This window comes from Schistocerca nitens, chromosome 1 (assembly GCF_023898315.1).
Source record: "Schistocerca nitens isolate TAMUIC-IGC-003100 chromosome 1, iqSchNite1.1, whole genome shotgun sequence".
NCBI lineage: Eukaryota > Metazoa > Arthropoda > Insecta > Orthoptera > Acrididae > Schistocerca > Schistocerca nitens.
In genome coordinates this window covers 297,401,514-297,422,423 of record NC_064614.1, presented here as the reverse complement: position 1 = coordinate 297,422,423, position 20,910 = coordinate 297,401,514, and the positions used below count along the sequence as shown (strand labels likewise).

At 42.1% G+C, this 20,910-nt stretch overlaps 1 protein-coding gene across 1 annotated transcript in view; it reads right to left on the bottom strand.

Annotated features, from left to right (window-relative positions):
• LOC126243639 (translation initiation factor IF-2-like) overlaps positions 1 to 20,388 on the bottom strand; it is a 130,159-nt gene extending 109,771 nt beyond the window's left edge. The window contains exon 1 of the mRNA XM_049948179.1: positions 20,279 to 20,388. Coding sequence (XP_049804136.1) covers positions 20,279 to 20,388 — 110 coding nt within the window. The remainder of the gene's footprint in view (positions 1 to 20,278) is intronic.
• Between the last annotated feature and the right edge of the window lie 522 nt (positions 20,389 to 20,910).

The following is a 20,910-nucleotide window of genomic DNA, read 5'->3' as shown; positions in this document are numbered from 1 at the left end:
GATTCATATTGCCCACGCAATGCATCGCACGTATTTAATGCACTCTCGTCCAAAGTAGCGAACAGTTAACTGCCAGCCAGGGAGCCTCATTAGCAGGAATACTCTCTCTTCCGTGCGCTATAGTCGACTGACGTCATGTCTTTCGATGTTTTTTAGGTGTAGCGTCATCATACTACGGCGCGGTTACCTCGCATCGGACGGACGGACGGACAGATAATAATTGTCTGAAAATAAAAATTAAACTTTTCACTCCTGGGAAAATTTGACGGAAGGACCTCTCGTTCCGCAGCTGCGTGCGCTAACCACGGGATCACGGCGCTCCTGAGCTCACCCTATCCTTGATGTTGCCTATCTTGCGCATGGACTACTCAGTTTGTATATTTTGCTTATTTTTTTCATACTTCCACACAACTTCTTCCTGTTTTCTCGATTGATCTGTGTTCAGTTTTTCAAGGCCTATCCCCTGTATCAACTTATAACTAAATCTGAGGGCGGTGCGATGGGGATGTTCCCTTGTTAGTGGTATTGTGTGTTGGTGGCGTTGCCAGTTTACATACTGTGCATGTAACTCACAATAAATGCGTTGGATTCCTCCTGTGATCAGTTTACTTGAAAAACGTTTGTTGTCATCGTAATTTGTGTAACTGTCTCTCCGACTTCCAATTTGACAATTTGTGGAAAAATTGTTTACCTTCTTAGTCCTAGTTTCAAACATTGTCTGATAGAAAATGTAGGCATGAAGGAGTCTGTAAAAGCAATTAATCGCTATTATAGCAAACTTTTGAATCCACTGGACACTTGAATTCTATATATTGATTCTGAGAGTTTTGTTATTTCTCTTGTTATTTACTGTCCCAAAGTCATCCGTGAGAATAAAATTAAAGGCAGTTGGATTAGGTTCCTGATCTATAAACTGTGATTTAATATTCTGCGCTGCTAAATAAACTTTGAAGGTTGTATTCTTTACGTAAAACAGAGTATCGATGTCAGTCCTAGGATTGACGATAAACTTCAGAAATACAATTACGGAAAAGTGACATATCGATTACGGCTACTCACCATCAACAATAGTTGTTACCCATTGTTTAGTATTTGCTATTTTACCGTCGTTACCCTTTAGAGGCCAACCTGATCTTTCCACAGTGCCATTTTTACTTGCTTCTTAATATGTCCTATAACTACAGATTTGTTGAAAATATGAACTGTTAAATACGCTATTCCACAAATTAAAAACTTCCAGTTATTCTTCATATCTTGAAACTTACTACCGTTGACTTTCACTGAAGGAAAGATACGTAATAATAAAATGAAATCAAAGATTAGAATGTCGAAGCATAGTGTGAATGGTTAAAATGAAATGAACTAAAAATCATCTTCTTGTCTAAAACACTTTACTCTTCCAGAGAACTTCGGTACCTCTCAAAATTTTTTCAGCTCTGATGTTTAGCCACATGTGGAAAAATAGCGGGTCTCATGATGCAGCACTGTTTAGCCGTCACAAAATAAAGCCTCAAAAATCAGTAAATAAAACTATTCTTGTACAGTTGCTCCGAATCGCATATACCAACCGCCCTTTGCTGCGACAACTACTCAAAGTCTATTGGGTATTTGATTTTGTTCTGCTTTTTCGGGCCTCCTTACTTCTCCTTCTAGCCCAACCTTTGTTCTGCAATTACGTCTTCATCGGGGAGCTTCTCCTCAACATTTTTATTTTGTGCTGAACTGTTTTGTACCCTTCTTGTATACACACGTGTGTCACGTATTTTATAGAGACTGAATGAATATATAAGGTGAGTATTTCTTCTCTTATCAAATTAAATATTACATATCTTGCTGTGAATTAATTTGTTTGTCCCCATTCCACTTATTGCGTTTCCTTGAAATTATATAAAACGTAAGTCTGTAAAAAAAAATCGCGTATAGCCTCCTTTGGCTTCCACAACAGCTGGAAGTCTGTTGGGCATTGAGCCCACAACTCGAGCCACAGAACTAGGAGATTCAAGTAACTCATTCCAAGCTTCATGAATTTGCTGATTTGTCGTGCGTTGACAAATGGGTGGTTCTCACTGAAACGGCGTATCTGCTGATCCTGAGCTTGCGTTGTTTTGCGGCGACGGCCATGAGGCCTCCCATTCAAGTTACCACTCTCTTCCTTTCGTCTGATCCACCTGGCTACCGTCGACTTGTGAAGACCCATAGTTCTCGCTATGTCGGCATTTGAAGATCCCTCTGCATGGAGTATTATAGCGCCCTTGTCTGCCTCAGCCAGATGGGCCATTTAGCGTTGACTGAATGATTCGTCGCGGTTAATATTGGCTGCGGAAACAGCGCTGGCAGGAAACAGACTGCCTCCTCCAAGATGGCAGCCGCAACGCAGTGGCCAAGTATGTGTAACACGGAAATCGATGGCATAAAAGACAGATCGCAAGCCCGTGCCCGTGTCATTACATAGTGGAGCAACTTAGAATCTCTAATTTTTCTCAGAAGTGACTGGTCCACTCTTGTCATGTCTTATCCTGATAAATATTACATGAAATGAAATGTTTACGTTTTGCATATGCGGCAGGCCTGAGGCAAGAAACATTTCTGAAATATCTGAGGCAACCTGAAGAACACTTCGTGAATATTATCTGTAGAAGGTTGCCTTATAAGAAGGAAAACGTGTTTATCCCCGCTCGCCGTGTTTCCAGGTGGCGCAGTTTACTCGGAGGCATACATAATTCTCGCCGGGCGTAAGAAGCGACTCGACGAGCGAGGGGAACTCGCCAAATGTCATAGGCTGATTGTCCCGAAACTTTGCTCAGTGAAGGAGAGGACAAAATAAGCTAACATGTGTTTCGGCTTATCTGCAGACACTCGACCGTTTCCGAGAAAACGACGGCCAAAGTTATCAACGCGCTGTTGCTCTAGTGTAGATACCTTCTGCAGCCGAGAACGCAATTGAAGCGGTGGCTCAGTGGCTACCGTCGTTCCTTCTTAGCATTGATTCCCGTGTTCGAGACCATATTGGGTTTTTTAATTATTTTATTTTCCTGCCTCTCTATCAGAATTATCTTCGAATGTTTTTTTTCTAATTTATGTTGAAATAATGTTGTCATTACTCGACAATTAACTTTATGTGTAATTAATGAATTAAAAAAATAATAAACGAATTAGACAAGCTGATATAAAATCATCTCGTCTGCCTCATGTATCGTTATATCCAAATGGTTTATCAATGTTAATCTACATTTAGATCCGATAATGGCACCTTTAGTGTGTTGAAACCGGTTATCCAGTAGACAGTATTTAAGCGATCTTGGCTTCTGAATTATTTCTACAACAGAGTGATCGCCCCACTACGCACTGTGTGTTCCCTTTTTAACTTATTTCTTTACACAGTAAATTAACTGACGAATAACGACAACAGTGTTTCAACATAAATTGGAATAAACATTCGTAGATAATTCAGAGAGTGAGGGGAAAAAAAAGGAAAAACCGGGTTTCGAACTCGCAGCGCAAAGTTCAGAAATCGCTATGGTAGCCGCAGAGCCACCGCTCCAGTTGAATGCTTACCCGCTAAGAGGTGTCTACACTATAGTAACAGCGCATTGAAAACTTTGACCGTCGTTTTCTCAGAAGCGGTAGAGTGTAAGCAGATAAGCCGAGACACGTGTTCGCTTATTTTGTCCCCGCTTTCACTGAGCGAAGTTTCAGCAAGATCGGGGTATTTCCTCGGGAACACAGGAAGAAACCATAGTAATAATGTAATTCAAGGCTCGCAAGAAAAGATTTAAGTGGTCCTTTTTCCCGCACACTGTTAATGAGTGGGACGGTAGAGAAATAACCCTAACCTTCTGCCAGGCACGTAAGTCCGGATTGCCAAGAAATCCTGTTGATGTAGTCATGTAGATGTAACGACGAAATTATGTTTTAATTACGACATGTGACTTTCATTTGATTTAAACATCGAAGTTGTTTGCTGTTTCAAAATGGTTCAAATGCCTCTGAGCACTATGGGACTCAACTGCTGTGGTCATAAGTCCCCTAGAACTTAGAACTACTTAAACCTAACTAACCTAAGGACATCACACACATCCATGCCCAGTCGCACGGTTCCGGACTGCGCGCCTAGAACCGCGAGACCACCGCGGCCGGCTCGTTTGTTGTTTATTTACATTTTGTTCAATAGTTTCAGGCATATACTAACACCTAGGCGCGTTAAATTGATATTGAAATAAAGTGTCATGCGTGGACCAATAACAATAAATTCCCACCTACTTGTTATAGTACTGCAGTATCTGCCAGCGTCTTCAGAAGTGGATATCGCATACGAAGTTCCTAGGGTGTTTGTAATGGATATTGCAGACGACTTCGACAAAGTTTGAATGTAGCTTCGTAAAAGTTCCGTGAGCAAACGATCTGAGTTGCTGGAGAATACAGTTTATCCTCACTAGACAGTATATATTATCATTATACATGAGGTGAGTAGGGTTTCGCCGCGTTGCGGTGGCCGAGCGGTTCCAGGCGCTTCAGTGACGAACCGCACGGCTGCTTCAGTCGCAGGTTGGAATTCTACCTCGGGCATAGATGTCTGTGATGCCCTTAGGCTAGCTAGGTTTAAGTAGTTCTAGGTCTAGGGGCTGATGACCTAAGCAGTTAGGTCGCATAGTTCTTGAAGCCATTTTTTGACCTTTCGCGTAAATTTTCTTTACATAAACCGTCGTATCTTTTGATTGCGTTGACATAGAAGCTCACTTTTTTACACCAGCATGGGACCGGTTACAGCAAGAAGTGCGATACATTTCCGCTTATTATGTCCACCCGTTCTGGAGGTAAACGGGTTTTAAGGGTTGGGTAGACCGATAGACGGTCAAGAAAGTGAGACTAGTAGGGTTCCGTTTTTACCGGTTTAGGTGACGAAATCCTAAGAACGAAAACACTGAAGATGAGGGCCGCATAAATAACACCCGCTACTCTTTATTCGAAATGTTCTAGTTGCTGTCGATACATAAGCATATTAGTCGTAGCTACGTTTTCGATCCAAATCACGTTTACAGGAATGCAAATAGAATGTATTTGCCCATACACGTGGTAATTCACATCCCAGTATTAATGCCACCGCGTTTTAGAAGTACGAACATTCTCATTGCTAGCTAGCTTAAGAAACACTTATGCTAATGAACGTTTTCTGGCTGTGGCGAGTCTAGTGGAGAATTCGAAACAATGCAGAATACGTTTGGCAGCTATGTAGCCGTTTATTTCCTGGGGTGGTGCAGAATTATCCTACAAAATTTACTCTCTAATAACAGTAATTTGTTATTTCGATAAACATCCCGAATGATTGTCACATAAGCGGTGACATAAAGGAAGAAAATTCATGTTTTTGAGTCCAGAAAGCTCTATGCAACAGAAACTGCAGATTTTCATTTCGAAATTGCCTGCTTGTTCATGTCTGGGGTAATAATAGAGGGCTGTTTGCCTAGGTTGTCTGCTAGCATAGTGAAAGGAAGGTCTGGTTTGTTTTCGGTTCTAATCTCTATGGAGGCAGGTAGAATATCAGTAAAGCAATTTTAAGAAATTCTCGCGCACCCAATACGTTTTATCGCTACCTTTATTCTGTACTGGCGCCCTGTGCATGTCAATATGACACTCTTGTAGAATTTCATACATGTTACTGCCTACTTTTTCCGCTTCTGTCAATAATGGAATTGACTTAAGCGTGGCACTGAATGATTTTTAACTGAATTTCGTTATGAATCTTCACGCATTGCTAAATTTGCACACTTTCATGGTAGGTCAGCAACGGTAATCCAGTATGACTGGTCTGAACGTTGACACAGACCGTTTCGCGGCCGAATGCGGATAATATTTTGCTACTTCGTAACGATCTGGGGTTCTTTGTCTTACTGAAACAGTTAAGTCATCTCGATAAGTTGAAATTCATTTTTATTTGTCCAGTTCATACCAATTAGCGTTTGTTCTTTCAGTTCTGTCTTATATTTACGTGTTGTATTTAACACACTAATCAGCATTAATATAGTCTTACAAATTATGGAATACAGTCTAAAAAAGTTCAGATAGTTTGTCAATTTCACGCCTGCGCATAGTATGTTGGTAGCACTTCGTCGCCTTGCCTGTTATGCTGTGTAGCAGACTTTAAAGCCGTGCGGATCAGCATAACGAAAAGGCGAGGGGTCTCGCTCGTTTTGTCCACGACTGTACATTGACCTTTCCATGTGTTGCACTTGCTGGACGAAAATGCGTCACTTGCTTTTGTTGGTATCCTGTTGGAATTTCGAAACGCAGTTTTCTAAAGCTTCTTCTCTGCTCTTATACCGATGCCTTCTCTACAGGTGGCCCTCCAGCTTGAATAACCTGGCCCGGGGTCGCTGTCCTCCTTTCTGCCAACTCTTTAAGTGGTTGCCGGCGTAACTCCCGCAGCGTAGTTTTGCTACGCCGTTGCGGAGCTGGCTTTTCAAAACTAAAAGCGACTTGACTCGTTTTCCGTGTTCTACCTTCCGCTCAAAGACGTGCATTGTATAAGAATGGTGTGTTAATTACTGTCGATTGACTGTAATCCCTTTTTGCATTACATATTGATAGGCAAATGTTCTCATAACTGGTGATTTATGTTAGATGTCATCTTCACCTTCTCATTGCGATTTGTGAAGGTGCGAATCTGACCATTTATTCTGCCCCCTTAGATATTTACTAGCGAGTGAACTCTTAACTAAAAAACCAACTGACTCAAGAACCTAATTTTTTTATTAGATTTGGAGTAATCATTCTTGTTTGTCGAGAAGTCTCACAACTGGGGTGCTTGTTTAATTTGAGTCTTTTAGTTTCGAGTGGTTCACTCTACAGTTAGTAATGGGAATACCACATCTTTAAATTGTTTTTTAGAAATTTAATTTTTTTATTTTAGCTATCAGTCTTCTGACTGGTTTTATGTCTCCCACACGAATTCTTATGCTATGCCAACCGCTTCATCTCACCTCATTCTAGTACATGGAAGTCGTTCCCTGATGTCTTGACAGACTTCCTATCATCCTGTACCCTCTCCATGTCAGTGTTTCCACATATTCCTTTCCAATTTATTCCTTTCCAATTCTGCCCAGAATTCCTTGTCTTATCAGTCCACCTAACTTTCAACATCGTCTGTAGCACCACATCTCAAATGCTTCGATTCTCTATGATCTGGTTTCCCCATGTCCATGTTTCACTGTCATACAGTGTTGTCTGCCAAACGTACATTCTCAGAAATTTCTTCCTCAGATTATGGCTTATGTTTAATTCTAATAGATTTCTCTTGGCTAGGAATGCCCTTTTTGCCAGTGCTAGACTGCTTTTGAGGTCCTTGCTCCATCCCTCATTGGTTATTTGGTTGCCTAGATAGTAGAATTCCCTAATTTCATCTACTTTGTGCCATCAATCCTGATGTTAAGTTTCTAGCTGTTGTCATTTGTGCTACTTCTCATTATTTTCGTCTTTCTTCTATTTATTTTCAGTCCATATTCTGTACTCATTATACTGTCCATTCTATTCAGGAGATTGTGTAATTCTTCTTCACGTTCACTCAGGTAGCAATGTCATCAGGAATCGTATCATTGATATCCTTTGATCTTGAATTTTAATATTTTAATTCCACTCCTGATCCTTACTTTTATTTTCATCATCTCTTCTTTGATGCACAGATTGAACAATAGGAGCGAAAAATTACATCCACATCTTACACCCTTTGTAATCCGAGCACTTCGTTCTTGGTCGTTCACTCTTGTTATTCCTTCTTGGCTCTTGTACATATTTTGTCTATTACCCGTCTCTACCTATAGCTTATTACTATTTTTCTCAGAATTTCGAACATCTTGCACCATTTTACTTTGCCGAACGCTTTTTCTGGTCGACAAATCCTATAAATGCGTCTTGATTTTTATTTACTCTTGCTTCCACTATCAGCCGCATCGTCAGAACTGCCTCTCTAGTGCCTTTACTTTTCCTAAAGCCAAACTGATCGTCATCTAACACATCCGCAGTTTTTTTTCAAATGATTCAAATGGCTCTAAGCATTGTGGAACTTAACATATGAGGTCATCAGTCCCCTAGACTTCGAAATACGTAAACCTAACTAGCCTAAGGACATCACACACATCCATGCCCGAGGCAGGATTCGAACCTGCGACCGTAGCAGCAGCGCTGTTCCGGACTGAAGCGCCCAGAAGCACTCGGCCACAGCGCCCGGCAATTCTCTTTTCCATTCTTCTGTATATTACTCTTGCCAGAAACTGGAATGCATGAGCTGTTAAGCTGATGGTGCAATAATTCTCGCACTTGTCAGCTCTTGCAGTCTTCGGAACTATGTGAATGATATTTTTCCGGAAGTCAGATGGTATGTCTTACATTCTACACACCAATGTTAGTAGTCGTTTTGTCGCCACTTCCCCCATGATTTTAGAAACTGTTATAGAATGTTATCTATCTCTTCTGCCTTATCTTATCTTATACCTTCCAAAACTCTTTCAAATTCTAATACTGGACGCCTTATCTTTTCTATATCGACTCTTGTCTCTTCTCCTATTACCTCAGACAAGTCTTGCCCTGCATAGAGCGCTTCAATGTACTCTTTCCACCTATCCGCTCTCTCCTTGGCATTTCGCTTTAATTTTCCTGCACTTCCTATTTATTTCTGTCCTAAGCGACTTGTATTTGAGGAGTTATTTTTCAAAACGCATTATATCCCAAAAAGTAAATTTTTCAGGAGAAAAAAAAACGTATACCGCAAGAAATATTCTTTGTGAATTTTACACAACATACTCAGGTAGGGCTGTTAATCAAAATGTGTTTAATACAAGGAAATTGCTTTTTATACTCTCAAGCTGTGAGCACTTTAGTGATGGACAAAATGTGTTTTATTGGGTTTGAGAGGTGGCATGAGCCCCCTCTCATATTCCTATCTTACGATTCTCCTCTCTAGTTGCATGCGGTGGAGGTTCCGTTGTTCCTTCACACGCGGACTTCCCATGTAGCGTCTCTCGCCACCCGGGTGGTCCAGTGACAGGCGGGCTCTTCTCACTTTGAAAGGGTAGGCTGACAGGTGTGGGGGCCGAGTGAATACTCTCCGGACGCCGACATTGTCAGGAGACGCGGCCGCGAAAGCCGGAAGTGGCGGCTGGGCTGGTGGTTCCGTTGCTTCGCAGAAGCTTAGCGAAAACACTTTCTGGCGGGCTACCAGCGAGGCGTGGGAATGACTTATGTACCCAGGCAGCTGGGGCGGGAAAATTACCGCGCTTTCTGCAAAATAGGAACTGTGATTGGCTTGCTAAGGGCATAGCTCCGTGACGGGGCAAAATCAGCACAGAAATTGGCGCCAAGAATCTCCATTGGTGGAATGGTAGTGCTCCGGCAATGGAGTGGAATTTCCGCCGGTTTTCGTGTTGCTGATTGGAACGTAACCACGGCCACTGTCGTGGGGGTGGGAATGTTGTGTGTTCGGCCTGTACGGGTGCTCTGAGGAGTCGGCAGTCGCCTTTCGGTCGAGGACGTCGGAGCAATCAGCCCTCGCCTGCGGTACGCCAGATCGTGTTCTGGGAGATAAGAAGACTGTTGGTAATGTACGTCCGCAGCACCGGCAGATAGGGATTTTCCTAGGTGATAATCAGAGCTCAGCAGAGCGCGCCTGTTCATCCTTTTCTAACTTTGTTCAGTTTCGAGTAGCAGCAATTACTATTGGGTTAGCTGTGTGTCTCTCTTGAGATTTGAGTGGAAAGGAATTGGCTCCACATACCACTTCGTCTAAAACCTCACGATCTAAGTTAGGGACAACTTCACCTTTACTGTGTTTGTATGAATCTCCAATTTTAGCCAATTTGATGTTTTATATTTCCTGTGTCTCTTTTACTATTCTGCGTTTAATCTTAATAAATCATATTGTTATTTTGGACAGAACTTTCTTTCTGTTAATCAATAGAGCAACCCTATCATTCCTCACTATGCTAATGAAACCTTTGTTTATTTAACTTATTTATCAAATTAAATTATTGCAGGTGCCAAACTCTCTTCTACTCCACTAGCAGGGTTGATTAGAGTCAGTTCGCGTATTTGTTTTATCCTTGTGCAACAGCAAAAGTCGGAGTTAGAATAGGGGGGGCTTAGAGCATGATTTACACATGTGGATTCTAGTAGAATTTAGTGATAAATACACTACTAGCCCCGGCACCTCGCATAATATGGCGACCCTTGGCCTCGGATCTTTCCTGTGAATCTCTGATAAACAAACAGGATTCTTAGTAGGAACATTCAATTTTTTTTCTCTATTTTTTTTAATGATTAATACCCAAGTTTTTTTTGGTAGTTCCGCGTTTAGTTTTAAGTAGCGGCGCATGACTACAGTTTTTGTTTTCAGTGTATATATTTTTTGTTCATTGTTTTTTTTGTGTTTCGCTGATGTGGTGTCTGTACCGCATCGCACTTTGTCGGATTTGTGTGCGGTTTCTGTACCACATCAAATTGTGTTTGTGATTACAGCGTTGGAACAGCGTTGTTGAAATTTTATGTCTATGTGTAAAAATACAGGGAGTAGATTATTTTTATTGTGTATTTTGGATAAATTTTGTTTCTCATGAATGATCACGAGAAGTAAGGCACGACTATTAGTGAGCGAAGCTAAAACAAAAGTGGATACTATAATGGATAAGGGGCAGTTTACTGACGGGGATAGGTTCGGAGATGAGATGGGCACATTTTTAGCAGGACAGGACGACAGGGTCATTGATGAGCACGGTGATTTGGACGCGATCTTAGAGCAACGTCGCGGCCATGATTATGATAGTGAATTGGAGGATGGAACAGAGACAGGCACACAGGTCGAGACGGTAGCAGAAGTTTATAGTCAAACGAACGAGTGCAGACAGAGGCCAGCTCGGTCACGTCAGAGCTCTAGCGCCCAGGTGTCCCGAGTTACATCGCCCATGTTTGAAGAGGATCAAGAAGATGACGTTAACCCAATACTAAGCTTCCTACGATCAATGAAAGAAGAAGCTGACGAACAACGTAAGAAGGAGAAGGAAGAAGATGAGAAACAACGCAAGAAGGAGAAAGAAGAAGCTGACGAACAGCGTAAGAAGGAGAAAGAAGAAGCTGACGAACAGCGTAAGAAGGACACGGAGGCAATAATTTCGCATATAGGGGAAATTCGTGGGGAATTATTAACAATAAAGAAAGAATGTGGAGAAGCAAAACAGATGTCACTGGTAGCACAAAAAGTAGCAGGCCTAGCCAAAACGGCAGCAATGGGGGCAATGAAAGTTGCAAAAGTAACTTCTCAACTCGCAGGTCGCTTGCGACGTGCGACACAAGCCCACTCAAAATCCCTAGCGTTCTTAAAAACCCAAGGTAATATTGCGGTTACGAACATCACGAAACGAATGAAAGAAGTAGAGAGTCGGATAGAAAAACTAGAGCGAAATGGGCACACGAGCACTGCGCGTTCGGATACCAATGATGGAGCACACAGGATTGTGTCTCCGAGGAAAAGCCCGCCGTGCTCTAGCCCAGTGACAGCGTGCGGAACAAACAATGCACACGCAGAAACAGCGAGTAATAGCTCCAATAATTGCAGCCCACTTAGAAGAGTGAATGCTGAATGCCACTTCCACTGTGATACAGACGTAGCACATCACAGTTATCAGCAAGATAGATCAGGACACTCCGCAGACGTGCAAGTATCGGAAACGTCTGACAACACCAGTGCGAGGATCGGACAGAATTTTGATCACAATCACTTCCTGTCGATACTCAAATTCCAGAAGTTCAAAGATAATGGAGGGTCGATGCATCCGAAGAGCTGGGTGATGCAATTTACTAATTCATTACCGTCGTCATGGCCAACCCAGGCCAAATTAGAATTCATGTGTGGACACATCGAAGGCCAAGCCGCGGAAAAGATGCGGGGCGTGGCAGCGACGTGTCGGACTTATCAGGAATTTGTTGGTGCATTCCTGCGGACCTACTGGTCAAAGGAAACGCAAGACAGGATTAAAGAGGAAATAATATTTTGTCCTGAACTGGAAGTGTCCGGGCATAAGAGCGCAACCAAATTTTTTGATGATTTACTCAAGAAGAATCAGTTTTTAGATAGTCCATACAGCAACGGAGAAATTATTAAATTTTGCTTTTCGAAATTGCCAGTTAGGTATCAACAGACACTTGTCGGGAAGTGTGGATCTGACATGGATGCATTCAAGAGTCTACTGCGCGAACTCGAAGTAGTCTTCGATAAACAAGACGCAAAGGACAGGAAGAAGGCGCAAAATAACAAATACCACGGGCCAGCAAGGGAAGACGACAACAGATCGCATAATCGCACTGGTCAGTTAGGAAACCAGGGTTACCGAGATCAAGGTTACGCTATTCAAGGTTATGGAAACCAGAGACACGGAAACCAGAACGTCAGGGAACAGGGTCAATCCAGACAAGCAATCTGGGACAGGAGGAATGACGAACGGCAAAGCGACCGTAATTGGAGGGAGCGAAATCAAGGACAACAGGAGAACCAGGAGATTGAAATTAGACCTCCAAATCCTAATGCACGTCAGAGGAGGGGGAGTCTAAGAAGGGATTGACGCTAGTCCATAGGACTCCACCACTTCTCTCACATAAAGGAGTTCGTAGAATAGTAGTAGTGTAAGAAATGTACATAGTAGAATAGGCAAATATATGAACCTTTGTTCGGGGAACAATAATCGTTACATTAATAGATTAAGATTGCTAAAGTATTAACACGCTGCGTTGTCTTGCATAAGAATTTACTGCTGCTATCCTCTTTTTGTTTATGTTTGCGATCTCCAATGTCGATGGAGTAGGAGACACTACCTTTCCATGAGCAATGTTTTAGTCCTTTCCTATCTGGTGTCCATGTTAAGGGATAAGGATGAGTGACGAGACGTCGCACAAACGGGCGCATACAAGAACGTGCTCTTAGAAGCGTTCTGAGAAGTCGTGATACGCTCCATAGCGGCCACAACCAGTTCGTGAGACGTTCATACCAATGCTTGCAGGCACGCGTCAGTGCACTGCACGATTGTGGTATATTGCGCGATTTCGAGGGTGAATATGGGCAGTATAGTTTTTGCAGAGCTGCGCCGGTATCGTTGTCTTGCAAGTCGGGGTGAACCTGTGAGCATTTGACTCTAATGGTGCCCTAGACGAGAGAAATGAGGGCATAAAAGCCTACCATGCTAATGTGCTGGTTGGGGATTTAGCGTGCTGCTCGTTTTTGTCACAGATGAATCACCAAGGAATTGTACTTGGATATTCGTGACATACTGTGTAGCTGGCGTGTGTTGGGTGTCTGAATCCTCAACAGGAACCAGTCCTGGCTTGGTCATATTACATTGCTTCCAGAAAGGTGTACTTTGATCGCGAAAACCGCTTCACATAGAGAAGGAAGTTGCAACTATAAATTTATTGTCGTGTATAGCCATGGCTAACCCAGTCTCTGGAGTTTCAGTGAGGCGTAATGAAAACTCGGAGGTCATGTCGTACGGCGCGCACATCACTGTCGTCAATAGCGGCGAGCAGCAAGACATCTCAGCGTAACAGGAACTATGTAAGGGTATTGTATAAGGTAAATAAAAAAAATAAATAAATAAATAAATAAATAAATAAATAAAAGGGAAAGTACGATACTAGGATAAGTTAAACTGTAGGATTTAACAATAACTAGATTAATATTGTGGGGGATTTCTACCACAAGTGTGGCGCGCGCCTGTTGAGTTGCTATTTTTCAGGTCACCAAACCACAGACCCGAGATGGAGGGACGACGGGCGAGCGAAAGTAGCGTAGTTGCATGTTCTTTATAGCACAGTAAAACTTAGACCTGCATAACAACATAATTTAAGTAAAAGACGTCGAATGTAGATCGTTGGGATATGGTAGTTAATTCTTGAAGCATGTCTACTGTCGATCTATATAATTAATAGTAATATTAGTGCGGGCCCGCACATTTAGTTGTTCATCCATTATAAAGCATCAGTTATCACACACCATGTACATACTGAGATCAGTCTCTACACATATATCAAAATAAATTATTTCCATGTCTAGATTAGATGTTATAATGATTGCCATAGATTAATAACTATAAAAGTAAAATAAGAGTGTCTGAAATGACAGACCATCAATGTATCACTATGTAAATTTATTATAACATAGAAGGTCATGGGAAAAAGTTAGGCTTAAGATTTTTGTCAGAACTGTGCAGATGACGGGTATCGTGGCAATGCAGAGGCCAGCCAGCGCAAAAACAAGAGGTCTTGGGCTACCTGCTAGAGGGCGAGCGTCCCGTCCTACACGCTGACAGTCACCCGGCTGCCTACCTGAGGGATTACACGGGACCCTCGCCCCGCCACAAGCGAAAGTGGGGCTGGCCGTTGACCCTGACACGCGACAGCCTGCTAGCTCTCCGGACGCGGCAGCCGCTTGGAGGGATTCCCTGCGGCAGACCACGTTGTCGTGAGTACACGAAGAAGATCACATATCGTGTCAGAACCTGCGCCTCATATGCCTCAGGACAGAAAGGGACGCTCTATACTCACCTGTTTGGGTTTTTACAACTCACTAGCATTGGCCGATCTGCATACACAAAGCAGCATCGTGCCACATGTATGGTCTCATGTCTTACTTCTCCTCTCTATTAGAGAGCAGTTTTTAACAATAGTCGCTCCTAGTTCGATCCTGTATGGATGACCTCACACACTTGTGGAGTCACTCCACGTGCCATCATCCCTCGTCGAACTGCAATATTGGGAAACGTAAAGTTCTGTCCAGCGAGAGAAGAGACCTAGACTAGCGATGTATCCCAACAAGGAGATCTCAGAGACAATTAATCGACGTGAGGAGAACCTATCACTGTGTCTTCCTACCGTACTGCCGTGATCATATGCGTGGGTCTGACTACAATCTCAACAGCGTACTGCAGACACTCCAGAACTCCCTATTGCTGTTGCCACAACGTAGCAACTACACCCGACGTTTAGCCTTATGTGATGTCAGTACGGTGGAATTTGTGAAGTGCCACGGATATTTCTAACAATGTGATTTAGTGCCTCATTCTCAGCACAGTCGTGAACTTTGTGCAATGTGCACGCACAATTTGATGCCCCATGAACCTTGTTTTTTTTGTTTTTCTTAAATTTCTTTCTCTTATGTTGTTTCTGTAATGTATGTTATACCTTGTATGCGTTTGTGTTTTACACTGTAATTCTTATTACAGATTACTGTATTGTTCTCCACATCATGTTTTTTTTGTATTTTGTGTTTATTGTTGTGTGTATGCTAACAGTGTGCCTGAAGTCCCCATAAACTGAAGCAGATACCACCACTGTCATTGTGAATGGACCATCAGTTCAGGGAACATTTTGTAAAGGTTATTCTTGCTGCAGGGAGACAGAATGAATCGGAGGTTGTAACTAGATTCGGAAAACTCACAAAGAGATTGTTAACTTAAATATTACCATGTGTGAGTGAGGTCAGGTTAGTTTAATGATTAAAATTGTTGTAACATCTTGGGCATTTAATTGCGGAGCACTCCAACTCTGATTGTAAAGAATAAACTGCTCCATATTTGGCTCAGATGCCCGGGCCATGTTTAGAGCGTGAATGTCTGCGTGAATCGGTGTTTGGAAGGGGCTCCCTGGGTATGGATGTGTGATGTGAGTGTTAGTGTTCCATATTAAGAAGGTGAAGTTGGCTACATCATAAATAATCCTCCCTCTATGAGCTGCATTTTTCAGTTGCAGTGATTTTCTTTATAGAGTGCGGCATGTGGAGTCACTTTGTAAGATTGTTCTTGGGCGATTGACTCACTACCTTGCTCCTAAGTGAGCCAACCGCTCACCAATTACAATCTAAAATGGCGTAGGGGCAATGAGAGGTGGCATGAGCCCCCTCTCATATTCCTATCTTACGATTCTCCTCTCTAGTTGCATGCGGTGGAGGTTCCGTTGTTCCTTCACACGCGGACTTCCCATGTAGCGTCTCTCGCCACCCGGGTGGTCCAGTGACAGGCGGGCTCTTCTCACTTTGAAAGGGTAGGCTGACAGGTGTGGGGGCCGAGTGAATACTCTCCGGACGCCGACATTGTCAGGAGACGCGGCCGCGAAAGCCGGAAGTGGCGGCTGGGCTGGTGGTTCCGTTGCTTCGCAGAAGCTTAGCGAAAACACTTTCTGGCGGGCTACCAGCGAGGCGTGGGAATGACTTATGTACCCAGGCAGCTGGGGCGGGAAAATTACCGCGCTTTCTGCAAAATAGGAACTGTGATTGGCTTGCTAAGGGCATAGCTCCGTGACGGGGCAAAATCAGCACAGAAATTGGCGCCAAGAATCTCCATTGGTGGAATGGTAGTGCTCCGGCAATGGAGTGGAATTTCCGCCGGTTTTCGTGTTGCTGATTGGAACGTAACCACGGCCACTGTCGTGGGGGTGGGAATGTTGTGTGTTCGGCCTGTACGGGTGCTCTGAGGAGTCGGCAGTCGCCTTTCGGTCGAGGACGTCGGAGCAACCAGCCCTCGCCTGCGGTACGCCAGATCGTGTTCTGGGAGATAAGAAGACTGTTGGTAATGTACGTCCGCAGCACCGGCAGATAGGGATTTTCCTAGGTGATAATCAGAGCTCAGCAGAGCGCGCCTGTTCATCCTTTTCTAACTTTGTTCAGTTTCGAGTAGCAGCAATTACTATTGGGTTAGCTGTGTGTCTCTCTTGAGATTTGAGTGGAAAGGAATTGGCTCCACATACCACTTCGTCTAAAACCTCACGATCTAAGTTAGGGACAACTTCACCTTTACTGTGTTTGTATGAATCTCCAATTTTAGCCAATTTGATGTTTTATATTTCCTGTGTCTCTTTTACTATTCTGCGTTTAATCTTAATAAATCATATTGTTATTTTGGACAGAACTTTCTTTCTGTTAATCAATAGAGCAACCCTATCATTCCTCACTATGCTAATGAAACCTTTGTTTATTTAACTTATTTATCAAATTAAATTATTGCAGGTGCCAAACTCTCTTCTACTCCACTAGCAGGGTTGATTAGAGTCAGTTCGCGTATTTGTTTTATCCTTGTGCAACAGCAAAAGTCGGAGTTAGAATAGGGGGGGCTTAGAGCATGATTTACACATGTGGATTCTAGTAGAATTTAGTGATAAATACACTACTAGCCCCGGCACCTCGCAGGTTCTGTTGAACAATCTGCCTTTTGATGTCAGCTATTTTGGACAGCATGCGTTTTGAGTAGTTTTCAGTGACATACAACTGTTGAAAATATTTTTTACTGTTTGAAAATACATTTTTTATGGTTTAGTAAAACATTTTAACACTAGAAGTAGGAAGAAAAACGAAAATGTGCTTCATTTACGATAACAAAGTTCACAATAGCAAAGTAAAAAATGACAATTAGTAGCTTAGGCAATAAGTTCTGTACATGGAAGGCTGATAGTGTGAGTGAAAAATTCAAGTATTTAATTTTCTCTCCAGTTGTTTCCATTCCGAGGCTTAGTAGTTTTTACAAATCGTCTTTCTTTTCTTGTTTCAACCTCTCAGTGATGACACTTTGGAGATGTTTGATATTTTGTTGAAGCAGTATCCACGTTTACCTAATGGCAAAAAGCGCTTTGAAGGATCATCAGAATAGTAGGTCATGTGCGTTTTTATTTGCACATCAGTTACCCTTTCACCTACCATATATTTCTTCAAATGGATCCTTTTCAGATCACTGATCCAATCTACAGACCTCAAAACTGTACTTAGTTCCCTGAAATCAAATATTTCCCAGTCTTTTCCTAAAATCCTTGTTTCTCCCACTTCTGCATAAACATACTCATACGTGTTTGGATTCAGTATTTCTGAAATTTTACGAAGTTTCTTTCTACTCGTTCAAATACTCTGTCAGGAGGTAAAAAGGAATGTCCTCGAACTGGAAAGCAGAGTATTACATCAGTCACATGCACTGGAGATTCTTTGAATAACCAGAAAGCAATTGCATTAATAACGTGCTGATTTTATGTTTAAGCGAGCACATCCATTCGCGAACGTTCTGAGAAATGTGACAGCTGTGCCGAGGGTCAACTTAAACTTCTTGTGACCCTCTACCTAGCTGAGTTTCATTCGAAATGTAAACTGTAGATTCTGTACCTGCCACATCTGTTACAAAAAAGGAGTACAGAGGTATCTGTCTTGCATAGTATGCCTCATCAATTGATAATTTTTGGAGAGGCTGTACCTGCTGTAAATCAAAGGCAAATGTCAGGCTATAGTCATACGTTCGCTTCATTAATTTGTGAAAAGCTCTAGCTCTTAATTTATGTGACCTAACTTCAATCATTAACTTATTTTTTGTATTGATGTCTGTAGCAGTTTTTATTTGGTGATACATTCGATGGTAGAAGCTACAGGTATCACCTGCTGGAGATCCAAAAGCTAGATTAAATTTTGTATTAAATATTTTCGTACAAAATGTTTTCTTCACTTTCAGATTAGATGTGACTGAATTGTTATACACGAGGAAAAGTTTGTTTGTACTCAGGTCTCTTGTCAGATAAAGGCGCTGGCTCTTACTTCTGGAGGAGTGACTCTCCCTTGCTTGTAGATGTGAAATGAATTCACTAACCTTTTCCGTTTTGCACTATACTTTCCAGCTTTATGGTCTCCTCTCTTGTTAAGCACTCCTTCACCTGTTATAAGGGCATAAATGATGGTATGCACTCTTCGTTGACCAAAGCCAAAAAGCTTCCTGAAGAAAGCAGCACACACAGGAACCCCACCACCTTTTGAAGTTTACGTACTTACTTACCGGTGGCTTGGGCCTCAGTGACCATATGCCTGCTCCACACTCCTCCTCCGTCGTTCCCGCTGCTAGTCCCATTTCCTCGTTCTCCTTGTCAATATTCTCCTTCCATCTTGTACGGGTCGTCCCCGGTACATCCTTCCAGCTACAGCTCCCAGAAACACATCATTCACCCTTGCTACATGTCCAGCCCAGGACAACCTTCTTATTCTTTTTATAATGTCAGAATGTGCGTAAAGGTATTTTAATTCTTGTTTTTTTTCGAATTCTCCATTTCCCTGTTTGTGAGTCTATCACAGTACCATATATTTTTCAGAGGATTTTTCGTTCGAAAATAAGTAGTTTCTTTTCGTCTTTTCACCTAAGGTGAGGCTTTCACAGTCATACTTTGGTACAGCCTGATCTTAAAACGTCTTGAGAGGGATCTCTTTTTCACGCATCCTGAAGGCTAAAGTATGCTCTGTTGCCCCCGACAATTCTTGCATTTATTTCAATTTCACAGTGGTTCTGATCGCTGCAGAGACTACCAAGGTATTTGAAAGTATTTGACCTTTTGAATCGGAGACTGTCCACCGTGAGCGGGTCCCCACCTCTCGCTGACTTGCTCAGGACCATGTATTCTGTCTTATCTTTACTTGCTTGCAGGCCTGCCCTACTGGCAATCTTGCAGTACGAGCTCGCCATTCTTCTGAGCTCTTCTCTACTACCGCTAATTACGATTATATCATCCGCGTATGCCAGTCGAGTCATTGACATGTTGTCTAGGGGTATTCTAGTGGTGTCAGTTTTCATAAATTCCCGGTCTATTTTTTCTAGCACAAGGTTAAATAATATAGGGGAGAGGGCCGGTTCGAACTTGGAACTGTTCTGATAGACCGGTACTTGTCTGCACTTTTACAGAGTGTTTGTTCTAGACACATTGCCGCCAAGCGGGTTATTTTAGATGAAAACTGAAATTCCTTTAGTACTCTGATTATAGTACCCCTGTGTACGCTGTCACCACCTTTTGAATAAACCTGAAAATCATTGAAGGTAGCAATTACAATGTTATTCCTCTAACACGTTTTATCAGTGTAATAAATCATAAATTTGACAATTTTTTACATACATGATACTGCTCTGTTAGAGCAGTTGATTTATATTTCCGATCATTCCCTAATGTCCTGCGCTTTGGACTGCTCACATTGAGAAGGAAGGAAAGCCTTTTATCATGTTCCTTTTGGCCTGGTTTAGCAAACGCTACCCTTTTAGTTTTGTGTAGACTGTTAACAGGAATCGACCAACAGTAAAAGCATCCGACCTTTTGCTGGCAAGGAGGTTCGAAGCTCAAGAGATGATGAATCCTTCTCCCGATATCTGACAATAAAAAATTACAAGAGAAATAATTATACAGGTAAGTACAAATAGATTGATTTTTATGACTTTGGAATAACAGTAATTTTATTACTCTTTACTCTTACCTGTTTTCATGCTCTAATTCCCTTTTCGATGTGCTCTTCATTCGTTTTCTCTTTCCACTATTCATTTCCTCTCCAACAGTCTCACATTCACTCGCTATAATACTCTCCATCTTAGCACAACAACGTTTTTACGCCTGACTTCTATAAGTCTAACAGACAGAATGATAAACGTTTACACACAACAATGCTTTAATACTGAAAACGAATATTAACTGGTCATTGTTGGTCAGTTAAAGGGTTTCGCTTTAGTCCACCAGTCTTACATTGTAGCCAAAATAGCCTAATAAAACAAAACTTGGACTTAATGCAGTTTGAGTCACCATACTAGAGGACGAAATGCTATTTGTTGCATCTGCTATTTTTGAGCGCTCTTTTTAAAGGTGTTAAAATGCATTTGGACACAATCTGATTGCATGAGTGTGTAGAGCGGGCAATAAAATATCGGATTTCATGTCAAACTCAATTTTGTTCACTGGTGGACATGCGTTTTGAAAAGTTGCTCCTATTTTCTGTGTTCTTGAATTTCCCTGAACATTTTTGTTCTTCCTTCTTTTATCGATCATTTTAAGTATTTCTTCCGTTACCTATGATTTCCTCGCACATACCTTTTTTGTACCAGCGTTTTTCTTCCC